General features: G+C 42.4%; 2 protein-coding genes across 2 annotated transcripts; one reads left to right on the forward strand and one right to left on the reverse strand.

The window, feature by feature from the left end:
• Nucleotides 1-713: 713 nt before the first annotated feature.
• On the forward strand, nucleotides 714-4,611 carry birc5b (baculoviral IAP repeat containing 5b; the record flags this gene model as incomplete). The annotated part of the gene is made up of 4 exons (XM_084016291.1): nucleotides 714-839; nucleotides 2,497-2,606; nucleotides 4,310-4,427; nucleotides 4,516-4,611. The coding sequence occupies 4 exons, from the start codon at nucleotides 714-716 to the stop codon at nucleotides 4,603-4,605; spliced, it is 444 nt and encodes a 147-aa protein (XP_083872417.1). The 3' UTR covers nucleotides 4,606-4,611.
• A 5,976-nt stretch (nucleotides 4,612-10,587) lies between these two features.
• neurod4 (neuronal differentiation 4) lies at nucleotides 10,588-13,608 on the reverse strand. Its single transcript, XM_084014864.1, has 2 exons — nucleotides 13,570-13,608; nucleotides 10,588-12,625 (listed from the first exon to the last, which is right to left on the reverse strand). Exon 2 carries the CDS (start codon nucleotides 12,617-12,619, stop codon nucleotides 11,561-11,563), a length of 1,059 nt encoding a protein of 352 aa, XP_083870990.1. The 5' UTR covers nucleotides 12,620-12,625; nucleotides 13,570-13,608; the 3' UTR covers nucleotides 10,588-11,560.
• Nucleotides 13,609-16,255: the final 2,647 nt, after the last annotated feature.

A 16,255-nucleotide genomic window follows, 5' to 3' on the forward strand; every position in this document is an offset into this window, starting at 1 on the left:
AAAAAAACGACAAAGATGTACTTGAATTTAAATGAAGGCTACTTTGCAGTTGATATGGCTGTAGATTTTTTATTTTTTTTATTTTTTTGAGAAGTTGACTTCTCTTTTATAAAGCACCATATTTATTTGCATGTTCAAGCACCTCCATTTCTAAGTGGATCATGTCAGATGAGGTAAACAGGAATTTGGTACTAAAAAGACTATAATTGTCAAAATGTCTATATTAATATTAAAATGTTGAAGTGAATATTGACATGGTGAATGATGTACATAAATCTACAGGTGTTATTGCATCACGTGTAAAATAATGTCTTCATATTGCATGTCATTATTGGTCGTATCTCCTTATTAACTTCCTGTTAATCTGTAGAATAATGTTCAATAATACAGGTCTAGTGCAGCACTGAGGCAGACTAGACATTTTGAAAATGCCAAACAAACACATCTCAAGTGTAAAGTAACCGAGCAATTATTAAGACCAAGAGAATATATTGAAATGAATGTAAAACTGTGGCTGTAGTCGGCGCTGCTGTACCTGATTTGATCTTTCGTCGACGCAGCACGCTGACCTGACGGACCAATCAGAGCCCCGCCCACCCGGAACGGTGAGTTTAATGAGCCCAAACTGAAAACACCTGTGTCGTGCTGCTAACGCTGTCCACAGCGACATCACGTTACGTTGAGTTGAGCCTGTTTATTTTTTAGCTGACGGTATGGCCAGCATAGATGTACTGTCGGACAGGTTTTCCTCTTATGACCAAATGTACAGTCATGAAGTTCGCGTAGTAAGCTTTGTAGACTGGCCGTTCCGAGAGGAATGTAGCTGCACACCTGAGAAGGTAAGAACGCCGCCCTGGCCTTTAACTGCTGGGTTATACCAGGAATACCAGGAATATTTATGAATTATACCAGGCTTTCAGAAATATTTATGAATTATAACAGGCTTCTAGAAATATTTATCAATTATAACAGGCTTCCAGGAATATTTATGGATTATAACAGGCTTCCAGGAATATTTATGAATTATACCAGGCTTTCAGAAATATTTATGAATTATAACAGGCTTCTAGAAATATTTATCAATTATAACAGGCTTCCAGGAATATTTATGAATTATACCAGGCTTCCAGGAATATTTATGGATTATAACAGGCTTCTAGAAATATTTATGAATTATAACAGGCTTCCAGGAATATTTATGAATTATACCAGGCTTCCAGGAATATTTATGAATTATACCAGGCTTTCAGAAATATTTATGAATTATAACAGGCTTCTGGGAATATTTATGAATTATAACAGGCTTCCAGGAATATTTATGAATTATAACAGGCTTCTGGGAATATTTATGAATTATAACAGGCTTCCGGGAATATTTATGAATTATACCAGGCTTTCAGAAATATTTATGAATTATAACAGGCTTCTGGGAATATTTATGAATTATAACAGGCTTCCAGGAATATTTATGAATTATAACAGGCTTTCAGAAATACTGTATTTATGAATTATAACAGGCTTTCAGGAATATTTATGAATTATAACAGGCTTTCAGGAATATTTATTAATTATAACAGGCTTTCAGAAATACTGTATTTATGAATTATTATGCTTTCAAAAGTATTTATTTTTTTGTATGCACAATCGCAGTGTGTATTTAAACAAGAGTGGTTTGTCTGCAATGAAAGCAGTGGAAGAAAACATGTAAAACTAGCAATACCATAGTCCAAACATCAGTATTCATTATGCTGCTATACCGCTGGGTAGTTTAATCCACAATAATGCATCACAGTTGAATTGGTTTGTATTTGATATGTCTCTGAATCTGAAACTATACTTAAACTAAAGCGTTTGAGTAAATGTACTTGATTACATTCCACCACTGGAGGGCACTAACTACTTTTAAGGTAAGAAGGCCAACAGGAGGTCATGTGTGGGACTTTACTCTAATTTTACTCAGGATCCAGACAGCTATTAAGCCCTTTAGAATACCCCTAATTCACATTAATCACAATATTACTAGTACATGACTATGACTCCTGAGAATAATTCATATACCCCCCAACCATGCTTACACGTCAAGTTACGCAATTTTATGTTACAACCATTTATCTAAGGCTGTGACAGCTTGTGATATACAGTTAAGCAGGTGTCGGATTCGGTTTCATTGCATCGGGTGTCCAGTGCACAGGCCCTTCACTTTGCCCACCCTTAACATGATGGATGGGCTGCTGACACCTCACTTGATGAGCAACGCTATACACCATGTTACTGCCTCTTAACTCCTCCCAGGGGTCACAAGGAGCTCCTCTGCTGGTTTCATTCTCCCTGTCTCCACCTGCAGTTATGGTGCACCTGTCATATTTGTTATTGAGATATCAGCTAATATATTCCTTAATTTAGTGTGTTTTTTTTGTTTTGTTTTTTTAAATCTGTCTGCTTTAGACATAAATGCATTTTTTGCTTTTTCTTTTGCTGGTGTGTTTGTCTTTGCAGATGGCCCAGGCTGGGTTTGTTCACTGTCCCAGTGTGAACGAGCCTGATGTTGCTTGCTGTTTCTTCTGTCTGCTCGAGCTTGAGGGCTGGGAGCCAGATGACGATCCCTGGTGGGTAAAGCATGTTGACTTCCTATATCTCACCTAGCTTTGGTATAGTTTCATTTCATTTTCAGTACATCGTCATAGTTGATTACTATTAAAAAAAAAAAAGTGCATTTAAAAAAAAAGACGTCATGCAAATGTTCAGGTTCATTCTTGTATTTTTAATTTCAAGTATAAGTTTTTCCAACACTTTTTTTCTAATACTGTCTGTCTGGATGTACCCCCAAATCACAATTTTGCCTCAGGTGGTTTTACAATCTGTACAGAGTACGACATCCTCTGTCCCGACACACTCCAGCGACTGAGAGAAAAAAACACCTTTTAACAGGGAGAAAAAAGGCAGAAACCTCAGGGAGAGCAACAGAGGAGGGATCCCTCTCCCAGGGTGGACAGAAGTGCAATAGTTGTCAGAAGTGTACAGAATGGACAACAAAAATTACAACATAGTAAATCCATGTGACGGATATGATGCATGTAATCGGAGCAGAAATAGCAGTAATAACAATAATGGCAGACAATAATTAGAACATGATTACCACAACAGCAGCAGTGGGTATAATACAATGATGATGATCATAATAATAAATAGGCAGAAATGGTAGCATAATAAATAATAAAAATATGACTCAGTAATAATAGCAGCAGTGGATATCAAGCAGAGCCACGGCAGCAGGTACAACCACGGTCCAACTGCAATTACGAGGCGAGAAAATACAAAGATTCGGTGGAAGAATTCAAATGCGTTAATGACACATGAATGATGGAGAGGAGCTCAGTGCATCAGAGGAAGTCCCCAGCAGTCTAGACCTATTGCAGCTTAACTAAGTGCTGGTCCAAGACCAACCTGAGCATAAGCGTTCTCAAAAAGGAAAGCCTCAAGTCTACTCTTAACTGTGGGGAGGGTGTCTGCCACCCAGTCTGAATTTGGTAGTTGATTCAGCGTCCGGATAGCTGAATGTCTCCCATTCCAATGTTGGAGACTCCAGGAACCACAAGTAACCCTGCATTCTGGGAGCACAGTGTTCTTGTGTGGTAATAGAGTAACAAGCTCTGTAAGAGATGATGGTGTGTGACCATTATTTTTATTTGATATTAAATTCTATTCTGGATTTTACAGGCAGTCGGTGCAGAGAAACTAATGCAATAAGAGTAATGTGATCCCCTTTTCCTGGTTCTTGTCAGAACAGGAGCTGCAGCATTTTGGATCAACTGGAGAGTCCAAAGAGACAGTCCCTGGGAACCCCACAAATAAACTCCTGTATAAAAAACAAAAAAAAACAATCATAACAAAATGTTATTTGTTCTCAAAACATTGGTATGTAATTTATGTCATCGTGTCATAGTTAATTTGCGTTTTGTATAAAGGAAAATGGGCAAAACAAATCTGGGTCTCCTTCAAAAAAACTGACAGAAGACCCCCTGATAGTCCTGGTACTTTAAATTGGGACACATGGCAAACATTTTATCTACCTATTCTATTGTATCCATTAAAACTCAATAGGCTGCAAATTGGAGGCAAACCATTAATAATTAAAAAACACTTATTAAAGCAAACAATTGTTTGAAGTAATTAGGAAGAAATTGATGGCATAAAGCATCTCTCATCTATGACCTCTGGGGTCAGCAGTTGTTAGCACCAGGGTTGAGGATAACAATCATTCCTCTGTGTGCCACATTCACATGTTGTCCCTTTGACTTTCTCTGCCCAGGGTTGAACACTCCAAACGCTCCCCTAACTGTGGATTCTTAACCATGAATAAAGATTTTACCGAGCTGACTGTTGCTGACGTCAATCATTTGGAAAAGGAGAGGCTGAAGGTCTACCTCGTGAGTGAGATCTGTGTAGATTATGTGCAATGAAGTGGGGTTTTGCTTAACTTATGCTCTTGTTCCACATTCTCTGTTTTTCCTCCAGAAAAAGGTTTGTCATAAGAAGATGGCATATTTGCGAGATGGCATAGACCATATGCTTGAGAGCCTTAAATCTCAGTGGGACTCTATCTAATTGAAAACACAGTCTGTCCATTTATTGTGATTTTATTGCCACACTAATCTTAATGGTGAAGCATGCGTTTGATGTAATGGCAGTTTAAATTATCAATAAAGTTGTGAGTAATGGTGCACTTTGTTTGTAGTATTGTCTTCAACCACAAGATGGTGCATTTGCACCAAAACTGCAGTTTTCCTACATGACACATTCACAATCTCACACTCAAAAAAAACTCACAAAGGCAATCTGAAATGAAAGCGCACATTGAGCAGGATTACAATGTGGGCTATATTCCCTCTTTTCAAGCAAATACTTACCATTTTCCTGAACGTGCCACCATCTCTACCACCCCTTTTCAAACCTTGACCCTGGACAGATGGCCTCAAGCCCCTCCCTTTCAATACCAACTGTTGCCCCAGTAACATCTGTTACATATAGGGAGACAGTGTGCACTGAGGGCTCCCCAGGACACTTGCCTTACCCAGTGGCCAGGACTAAGATTTAGGAAACCCTTAAGGATGCTACTGCTGACAATGGAAAAGGTGCTCATGCAGTTAACACTCCCAAGAAAGCCCTGTCACACTGGAACACTTCACTGCTTTCATTCAGCATTTCAAGAACTAAGGTTTAATACTTGCAAAAGTGTAACATCTTGGGATTTCCGTGACTTTCATGTAGCAGGATGAGAAGATGTTGGGCTCAGTTTGAGTGCATTTCTCCCCGTGTCTCATAGGAGGGATGGCTGGATGGAGTGCAGGATTAAAAGATGCTATCCCTTCTCCAACCTTCCACTGTTCTGGATTAGTGTCTAATGTAACGCTCTGGCCACTGAGCCCAGATCAGCTGCTTAATTCTCCTTTATCCGCTAGCTGCAGAGCAAATTGAAGAGGCTATTTTTAGCCAAAAAAAGTAAAATACCCATAAGTGATGTAACATTTCCAATGAAACTTAAATTCTTTAAAAAAAAAAAGTGTTTGCTGTGTTGTGCTTTTAAATCAATGCTGTTGCAAGATATTCCCTCATTCATTCATTTTGCTATCAAGGCCAAAATTATTCATTGGATACATGTGGCTGTCTTGTTTGTGAATTGATGAGATTGATTTTGTTAGGTACATGATGTGCATAAGTACACAGATTGAAGGAGTTTCTTTCCATTATTGGCTAATATAACTTATCAGAATGTGTTCCATCCCATTTGTGTGCTCCAGAAAATGAACAAAAAGGAGGCACGGTGTGACTTCCGTCCCTGAACAGCACAGATGTGATGGGCTTATTGGTGGGAATGGTACAAAACTTTTGTTAGGATCCTTCTGTAACTGAATTGGGAGCTTGGCGTCATGGTTTTCCCCACGCCAGATTTATAGTAGTAAATATAAACCCAATTAAAATGTATTGAGAGTAAATCATTACGTTAATAGGAAGCTGCATTGCTCTACTACACATGCATGTGGTTTTCTGATCAAATGAATATACTGTGACAAAAGGCGCACCAATGGCCTCGACTGCAGTTATCTAATTAATGGCTTTCTGCTAAAACAAACTGTAAACAGTGAGCGTGGCAGATGGACAAACGGACAGATGTTACTAACAGAAAGTTTACAACCTGAGCTTCCCATCAGGCCCCATCTGTTGCTCCTGTGCCTGGTACCTCCCTCTACCCTCCTCCAATGCTTCTCATCAGCACCAAAGCCTCTCCCCTGATGCCCCTTACACTACCCCAAATTAATGACCTCAGCATTGACCCTCTTGCCTGACTTGGTTTAACCCTTTATAAACGGTGCTTAAAGGAACAGTATTTCACATCTGCGCACTAAGAATGCATTTAAATTAATCGTTTTGGTTTTGCTGGCGTGTTCCACAGAGACCACACAAAGCAGGATAAGTTATTATGAAGTCTGGCGTGCATACAGGTCATTTGTCAGAGAAGGCCAGACTGCACAGTGATCCTGATCCAGAGCCATGTGAACCTGTCTTGATCACACTGAATTTACTGACGATCACCAGAGCAGAGGGACTTAAAGTTGCACTCTTCCTTGCATTATAATTAGGAATCCCCTTTTCAGTTTCCCCTCTCCCTCCTCCACCTCTAATGTTCTCCCACATCCCTGCAGTAGGGCATGCTGGCTGCTTGCTCTCTCAGACACCACGGCCCTCCTACCTTGGCTGTTTTTTTTTTTTTTTTGTGCCCTGTTCGAAAGAGACCTCCATCTGTCCCTACACTCAGCCCATTGTGATGTCCCAAAGCCCAGCAACTTCCACAATGAGTGGGCGTGCATGAGGGGGAGGGTGGGGGGTAAACACGACAGCATCCAGATCCCATTAGAAACTCTTTAACTCCTACACCCTAATACTCTCGGAGAACTCTGGGAGGAGAAGGACCACCCCTTATCCGCACGCACACAATGTCACCTTTCAAACCCACTCCCAAAGGTAATGAGTCCGCAAGCTCTTTCCTTCCCTCGCGTGTACGTCTCCTTTTTTTCTTTTCCTCCTGCATCAGTGGAGCCAACTGTCACGTTATACTAATTTGTTTAGAATTAGTTCTCGGACCACAAGTTATTTGAACTTTCCACCAGGGGGGATAGGGGTGTTTAATTAAAAGATGTGTTACCATCCTTGGATAATTTAAAGCTGGAAGTAACTTTATTCCTGTCTCAAGAGTTTATAAATGTTAGTCAAGTCTGGGTATAGATGGAGCCTGGTTCAGGAACATTATTGTTCTTTGATTGCCTCCCCCGTGTTGACTGTGACCAACCCAAACACCACGTCTTCTCATAACACCAGCCCTGCAATCTTTCATTGTTGCCTTCTGCCTTTTCCCACATCTCTCTCTGTCTCTCCCTCCATCCATCTCTTCAACCAGCTGCTCCTCTCAGTCTACGGCGTCTGTGTTTTTCGGGGCGCTCCTCCTCTCAACCTGGGCTCTCGTGTCCCTGTGCTCCCCTACAGAGGCGTGTCTGTGTGTGCACATATGTGTGCATGCACACAGTGGCCCGGGAGGGGGGGGGATCACTGTGTCCGCCCCAGCTTAAAGGCAGAGGGATTACCGGCACACAGACACTGATTAAAGCCATCCAGCCTCCTATGGCCCCATTAATACAATCTTAATCACAATGCTTTATCCCTCTATCTCGCTCCTATGGATCAGGACCTTTTCATTTGAGTGGGAGTCACTCTTGTTTGGCTAGTGGATTAAATCCACTGCCCATAGAAACTAAAATATAAGCACAAGAGAAAGAAGGGGACTGAGAGTGAGCTTTATTCTGCACTTCAAAAAATGTATCTCAGCTTTAGTTGTATTTCTTTTTTTGTTTGTGGCAACAACCACCTCTGCCAGAATGCATAACCTTCAGTGTTATATTTAATTTATGTTGCCATCGAGGCTCATGCTGTTGGGACCTACTGTTTAATGTATATTAAGATAAAAAACCACATCAGTCAGTTTAGGAATCAAGAGAGTGCGGCACCATTAATTCTCCGCGGGCTGATATCTGACATGACCTCGCTCTCCCAGGGGATCGAGCCACAGGTCGCACTCTGCTGCCTGCTGTCTCGGCCAAGACGGCATGACAGAGCATGTGTTCCCTTTCCACGGAGAGGCCTCCATGCCCTTATCATACATGAGAGCCACTTGATACACCCAATTTGGTGTTTGAGGCCTGTGTAAAGTACATACAGGTTTTTTGTTGCACATTTTGAAGTATTTTTTATTATCATTTTAACATGCTAAATGTTCTGAACTGCACCAGCAAAATGCAATTTTGGCACAAAATGCAAAACTTTAAAACAGATGCTAAACAATCTCCAACAGGGGGTCCGGGACCCCTAGGGGGTCCACAGAGTTACTGCAGGGGATTCAGGAAATTATTTGATCCCAAACTTCACAAAACTTAAAATAATATCCATTTACATGAAGATAACCTATAATAAGCAAATCTTCCTATTTGTTAAATGTTCCTTTTTTAAATTGTGATGTAGAAATGACATTATAGAATTACAATATGTTCTATATCTATATATGAATGTCAACAATTATTATTTTAATGGCTTAGAATTGTATACATACATTTAGCATGGCACTATAGGCTGCACTTCACATAATTATTGGCCCGGTTTAATAAGCAACACAATTTTATACAGTATGTAATGGGGGGGTCCCTCCACCGTGTCACTATAAACCAAGGGGTCGTTGGCCTGAAAACGTTGAAGACCTCTGCCTTAAAAAACATTTTGAGCTAATAAAATGCATGTCTTCGTAAATTGCTCCATGTAACTACCATAGTACCTCTCCACCACCGTGCCCCAATCTCCAGAGACTGTCCTGCATCTCTGTTGTTTTGTAATCTTGTATCCAAAGTTAATTTACGTGGATTATTTCTATATCCACCCACTCATGTATTTGGACTCAGAAGGATAATCCCCATATCCTGCACCCCCCCCCCCCTCCTCCCCCCCCCCCCCCCCCACACACACACACACACACGCACACACACATACACACACACCATTTTGCCATAACAAAAAAAGCAAGGACACAAAGAGGGTGTACGCCAGCTAACTCTGCCAGTGCTTTTTCTCACAGACCAAATGTGTGCCTGCGTGTAGAGTGTAGAGCTATGTGTCATTCCTATGGCACACTGACACACAGGGGCAGAGAGGACAAACTTGTGAATGGAAAGCAAGGACCTTCTTCACCTCTCTTGCCCTCTCCCTCTCTTTCCTCTTCTCCTTTCCCCCCCTGACACTAATTCCCCCCTTCCCTCTCTCACATGCTCTCACTCTCTTCTCTCTCTCTCCAAATTGGCCCAGCTGTCCGTCAGTCCCCCCCCTCCCACCCCCGCTGTACCCCCAGCTGTCTGCCCTCCCCAAACGAGAAGCCCCACAACAATACAGGTCACAGGTCAAGAGAAAGAACAGGCTGCGTTCACAATAGACCAGTGGCGCCCAGCAAAACAATCGTTCCCTTTTTCTCCTCCAGCCTTTCTCCACTGTTGCCAAGACTGAAAAAGACAAACCTTTGGAGAGGTAGCTGAAGGAGGGGGTCCTCTTGAACAACAGCCTACGAGGTACCTTCCCATTCTTACACTTGCCTAAAGGACCACAATGATAGAGACACTCGAACGCATCAGCTCTTGCTCTCACTTCCTTATTTTTATACCCTGCCACCCTGTTCTTTGTTTATTTCAAGTGTGATGATTTCCTTTAACACAATAATTTAAAGTCAAAAAGAGTCTTTTGTCATTGGTTGAGTGATATAAATGTTAGGAACCTTGCCAGTTTCAACTGATCTGGAAATCCTCATCAGAATACTTTGTTTATTTCTTTTCCCTTCAACTTAAAAAACATATTTTAAATATACTGTGAGACTAGGTTTCATTATTTTCAATTCCATATGCTCTGTCTCTGAATAGAAATCTGGTGTGTTTCTCTCTGCGTTAATGTGGATGCATTCTTTGAAAATGAGCTCTTGCCCTACAGTGTTTTGGCATGAGCTAGATGGGAAAATGGGACATGTGTGTGTGAGAAAGAGCGAAAGGCAGAGACTCAGAAAAGCCTCTGTGACACGTTCACCTGTTCCCTGGAGCTGTTTTCCCATGGCCCACAACAGCCTGACCTGATAGAAACCTCGGAGCAAGCCCTGAATGGCATCTCTCACACACACGCACACACACACACACACACACACACACGTACACGCACACACACACACACACACACACACACACACACACACACACACACACACACACCCTGCCACAAAGTTCTCTTTTGTTCCAGCAATGTCATTTTCATTTTTTTTAATATTTATTTATCCATGTTTTTTGGTGGGGAGACATTTTTAAATTGGGTCACTTATCATTCATTTTCTTTCGTCCGAGAACATTTTTTTATTGCGTTTGTGTATTCATTTTTTTTTTTTACACAATATTCCTTCATATCAAAGTACTGAGGGATGCTCTTACACATGTTCTGCTGTATTATGTGATTTTATTAATGTGTGCAAAGGGAACTTTCATAAGGTGAGTTTCATCTGTGAGTTGGAATTGATTCACCACTTAAAATACACTAATAGGAGCATAATTTACTTAATTTTGAAATGACAGAAAATAGTCAGCATTACTCTTCTGACTTGTGGTTCCTTAAGTAGAGTTTGGGGTCAAAGTATTTCACAACTCTTATCAACAAGGCAAATTATGAGATAACTGCATAACAGAAGAAAACACATGGCAAGTATTGTTACTATGGAAATAGCATATAATATAAGAATATTTATTCAATTAAGTGCGAAACAGCAAAATATTTACAACAGTATAGTATGACAAAGTGTGACACCTAATAAACAAGTACCTGAAAGACCTCAAATAAATAAATTAAATACAGTACAGCTGCTATGACTGACAACAAAAACCAAGAAGATGGCAAAAGAAAAACTGTGCTGAGAAAAATATAAAAAGGACAAGACATTATCAAAATAAATATTAAATACAGATATAAATAAATGCATTGCTTTTTCTTATGGTGAGGCCTCAGTGCACAATTTCGGTTCAGACTGGATGACTTTTTGCTCAATTTCTTTCTTCAATTTCATGTTTCTGTTCAATCTCAAACATCTATGTGATGCTTTAGTGTGGATGTCTGATTCGGTAAAATCATCTTTCGTCACTTTTAAAACTGAGGGGGGGCAGCTTCTGAAACAAGCATAATTCAGATAAAATAATCATAACAAAAGAATATAAATATGAAAAGTTATGGGTGCGTGTTTGTATCAGGTAGACTCAGTTGAAGTGGTGAGTTTCTCTCTTGAGTGTTCGGTGCTCTCCCAGAGTACTAGACAACTTAATGCAAATGTATCTATACCATCATTTTTTTTTTTTTTTTTTTTTTACAGCAGTTCATTCAACAGCTTCTCTTCTGGCCAGTTTCATAACAGAGTCAATCACTGGACCTCCCGACTGTTCATGGTCCCGTTTCACATGTTGCCCATCTGAGAGGTGATCAGGTGAGAGGGAGCGAAGGAGTCAAAGGCCACGTCCAGGGGCAGCTCGTAGCGGGACGCTTGAAAAAGTGGGTGGCCCTGAGGTCCCCCTGGCAGGCCAGCTGTGGAACTGGGGTAATGGTGGGACGAGAGGTAGTGGGCATGGTGGCCGGGGTGGGCTGTATAGTTCCTCTCTGAATCGCAGGGAGAGGGCTCCTGCTTCAGGGCAAAGCTGCCGCTGATGCTCAGGGGGGGAGTGAGGGGCCCGTCGTACGGCGGGGTGCCGCTGCTGCACTCGTTAGGGGAGGGGTTGTCGTATATGGGCCCCTTGAATCCCTTCATGTGAAGATGGTGGGACGCCTCCAGGGAGCCGTAGGGGGGACTGGGAAGGCCTGGAGACGGGTAGCTGAGGGGATGGCCAGTCTGACCCCCCACACCACCAAGCCCCGGGGGCCCACACTTATCGTCCATCTTGGTGAGCATGACGGGATTGGGTCCCAACTGCAAGCAGCCTGCCACAAGGTTACTGGTGGGCTGAGACAGCCCTTTACAAAGCATCTCCATGAACCCATGGCTGTCAGGGGACTGGCCACTCTCCAGCGACTCCGACAGAGCCCAGATGTAGTTGCGTGCCAGTCGCAGAGTCTCGATCTTGGACAGTTTCTGTGTCTTGGAGAAGCAGGGCATCACTCTGCGCAGACTTTCCAGGGCGTCGTTCAGCCCGTGCATTCGTGAACGTTCTCTGGCGTTGGCTTTGACTCGTCGGACACGAAACCTCTCCTGTCTTGCTTTGGTCATCTTCTTCTTCTTCGGGCCTCTCCTTTTGGGAGCCTGTTCTCCATTTGGTCCAATCTCCTCATCATCATCACCCTCCTCCTCTTCTTCCTCCATATCCTCGCTGCCCAGTTCTGTGCAGGAATGGATCCGTCCCCCTAAATTCAGGCCATGGCTTTCCTCTCCATCCTGAGAGCTGACATCGTCCTCGTCCAACCAGCCGAGGGAGCTCACCAGCTCACTCACATCCCCACTCTTCCCAAATGGTTTGGTCATCATTTTGATCTGAAGAAACGGAACAAAAAAAAATGGTCAATCAACAGATACAACCCCAAGTGTTGAATATCTTTCGGCCTAAATGTAAATCATACCACTCCTTAAAATGTGGGAAAATATTTTGCACTGTGATTTGGGACAGGAACAAGAAGCCATGCTCTGGCAACTCATCCAGAATGAGCGCTCTCATTTCAGCACTGCAGTCTGGACAGCTCACTCCTCTAACTCATGCTGTCCAACAACATACCAATGTTATTTAGAGGAGTCCTGGAATTATATCAAATGCATTATAGTGGGATATTCTGATATTAAGGAAGAGATGGCTGTTTTTGGAATGACTTGTCCCCTGCTGTTATTCTGTAGTCGCTACAGATCTGCATTTCTAGAGACGCTGTCAATCTGGGACACGACAGGATTTACTCAGCATAAAGCTCAAAGATTAAATACCGGTAGGCATCATATAAGTCAACACACATGTGAACAAACAGCCCAAATCTCAGGGTTTGCTTCCTCTTTTTTTTCAGAATAAATGCATGAACTTTTTATGCAATCAAAATCAATATATATTTATACTTGTTTTAAAAGTGAAACGTGCCTCGGACAGATATTGCCGTTGGGCGGCATTCCCAGTTAATTGTTGTGCACTAATGCGTAAAAGTGGGACGGATTAGTGTAATTTATGAATTCAGAACTTTAGGCACGCAATTGTGTCTGGACGTAATGCGACTGGGCATAATTGGGCTACAAGAAAACTGCAAATCTAACTTTTATTTCAGTTAAAATCGACAATAGATTTTTATAAAATAAATGTAGAGGATTTGTTCTGTCCCTTGGAATATAACACAAGTGCATGTGCTGAATTCACTTGCATAACTTAAGATAGAAATATCAAGATTAACTTTGGTTATTTTTCATTATATTGGATTGATAGTGACCAAAATTTGAAAACTCACCTGTTTGTATTTAGATGTGCTCTCTCGCTCTCTCTGCGCAAAGTACAGGAACACCAGCCTTTTTTTCTTCTTCTTCTTCTTCTTCTTCTTCTTTTTTTAAAGAGCTGCTACTGAGTGATTAGTCCAGAGTCGCTGACTTAGTCTCTTTGCGCATCGGCCAGTGTCCCAGACTCTCCTGCTTCCTCAGATAACCATGAGTGCGCGTGCAACTTTCATCTCCAAATGGCACGACCGTTCAAATATCTTTGCCTTTAACCGGGTAGGCCCCTCCCTCGGGCGCCCCACCCACTATCAACCCGGCCAAACGCGCGTGGCGGGCTCGTGGCCAGAAGTTCGATTCAGCAAATGAGTGAGTGACGGAGAGCGAGAGAGCGCGCCCGTGTGCACGTGCAGACAATGCTTTATTTGTAAATTATGAGGTCCTGAAACACCGGGGGGTTCAGTGCAGAAAATGCGCGCACATCGGAAAACCCTAAATATGGTCATCATAAATGATATTTATGTATAGGCTCACATATCTACCCACAATGGACTTGTAACTTTTCATCAGTTGCAGATTATTTCCCTCACACCGCACCATCACCAACTTTTTTTCATCTCACACTATGCAGAAATATGAGAACATCACCATATTTTCCTCTTCCTAATTTTGAATATTGTGAAATATGATATAGTGGGAAAATGGAAGTAGGCCTATCGCTCTCCCCATATGACTCGTCATTATTTCGTTAACGTCCATCAAACTGTTTTTTTTATTTATTTTTTACTTCTTTATGTAACATGTCTGAGGTGTCACAGATTTCGGCCTGTCCCAATCTGGGATCATGTTCCAGCCAGATCAAACAATAACCCTAAAAGCGACATTTGCATATTCATCTCCACACTTGGATATGCGGGACTAACCAAAAGAAGTATTATTCTGTTTTATGTCCATGTGTTAGCCATCTTAATCGATTGTCCATCTCTTCATTAGTCGGTTGGATTAGGGATTTTCCACTTAATTAACCACAGTGTAGGCCTGCTCCGCGCCGAGTAAAGAGACGCTCTTCCATGTGCGCGCATTTAAACGATGTTGACAGCTTCGTGTGCGGAGAGCAGGTGTATGCGTTGTTCACCCACTCATTCAATTGTTTTCTTCCATTTTTTAGCGTCATATTGTGCCCCGGGGGCTATCTGATTATTGAATCGATTGGTGCAATGCTGAACAGACAGGTACTTTATGGTACAGGCCTAAAACATGACACAAGCAGGGGACATGCTGCCATAATACCACATTTATTCAATGCTTGATACATTTATAATTCGATAGGGTCATTTTCAGTTTATTAAATTATTGTTTTTATCTGTTTTTATTGGGTCTTTTTGTAAAATAAAAGTTTATGATCTTTCATCGCAATCGACTATAGCCTCTGTACTTTGTTTTTAATGCACTAATCGGATCTCAATATTGAGCATTTTCTCTACTTTTTGACTACAAATACCATGGCATAATAAACGCCCACCAGTCCTCGTGCTTGGCGAGCCGCAGCGCAGTGGGGGTCTATTGTCATCGCTGGCCATTGACGGCCGCGGTCTCGCGAGCCGCACGTGTCCCCGCATTGATCCCATTGTGCGCGCGATTGCGCACAGCTGTGTCGGAGACCGAGACTGAACTTTGCCAACCGCACTGCCTCCGTGTTTCTGCGCGCGCGACGTATTTCCATGTCTGAGGAATAAGAGGTGGTCACGTGGCTAATCTGCAACATCGCGTTAAAAAAAAAAAACAGGCACTTATCCAACGATTTATTGAACAGACCTAACAGATGGCTGCATATAGGAAGCGTTGGGGGTGGGGGCATCTGTTGCTTGGATGCTCACGCGTCACCGCTTGCCCAAGATGAGGTCTCGTGCTGAAACAGCATTTATCCACCTCGCTAACGGCCCTAATCACTCCTGGTCAGTGCACTGGCCATAAAGGCATGTGGGCAGGGAGGAAGAGGAGCGCTGTGCATGTGTGTGTGTGCACGTGTGTGTGTGTGCGTGCGAGTGTGTGTGTAGCCCCATGCAATGTGTACAGCAACAACTCTGTGCCCAAAGGTCCCCAGGTACATGCACCCCTACCTCACCAAACACACATGCACTGCCTCTTCTGTCCCGCGAGTGTGAGCATGGCCTCCACCACACCTGCAGCCTGCATGGGGAATTGGAGCCCGGCAGTCTCCCACAATCCCCATCGGTTTCCCAAATGACTGACTGACTAACGGAGAGGGAATTGTCTCCTGCTGCCATTTAAGCAGTAACATAGATAGCCAGCCTTCTGGAAGAGGTCACAGTCGACACATCTGATCTGAACTTCTGATGAGTTTGCTTGATTTTGACTCCTAAACGTGTTTCTAACCAATTTAATGCGTAGGTTATGCGGTCTATTAGTGACGTTAATGTGTTTCCTAAGATATATCAAAGTGCAGGAGAAGATTCATAAAGAACATTTTAGCGGGTATTTTGTTTTGAGATTTTGAAGGATGGATGTTCAATTTAGGCATGAGCTGTCGAAAACAAGTTTGTGATTCAAAGAGTGGGCCTACCAGTCTCACATTAGCTATTTCTGGCTGTTGTTGCTATTAATGGGGGTAACCCCCGTCCTTAGAAAAAACACTGCCACAAGTGAGTTGTCTCTCGCTCTGGTCCCCGGGGACTCAGAGGGGAA

The sequence above is a fragment of the Eutrigla gurnardus genome, assembly GCF_963514095.1.
Source record: "Eutrigla gurnardus genome assembly, chromosome: 8".
NCBI lineage: Eukaryota > Metazoa > Chordata > Actinopteri > Perciformes > Triglidae > Eutrigla > Eutrigla gurnardus.

Excerpts from the sequence above, each read along its gene's own strand:
- neurod4 (XM_084014864.1), bottom strand. The coding sequence starts at position 12,619 with ATGATGACCAAACCATTTGGGAAGAGTGGGGATGTGAGTGAGCTGGTG.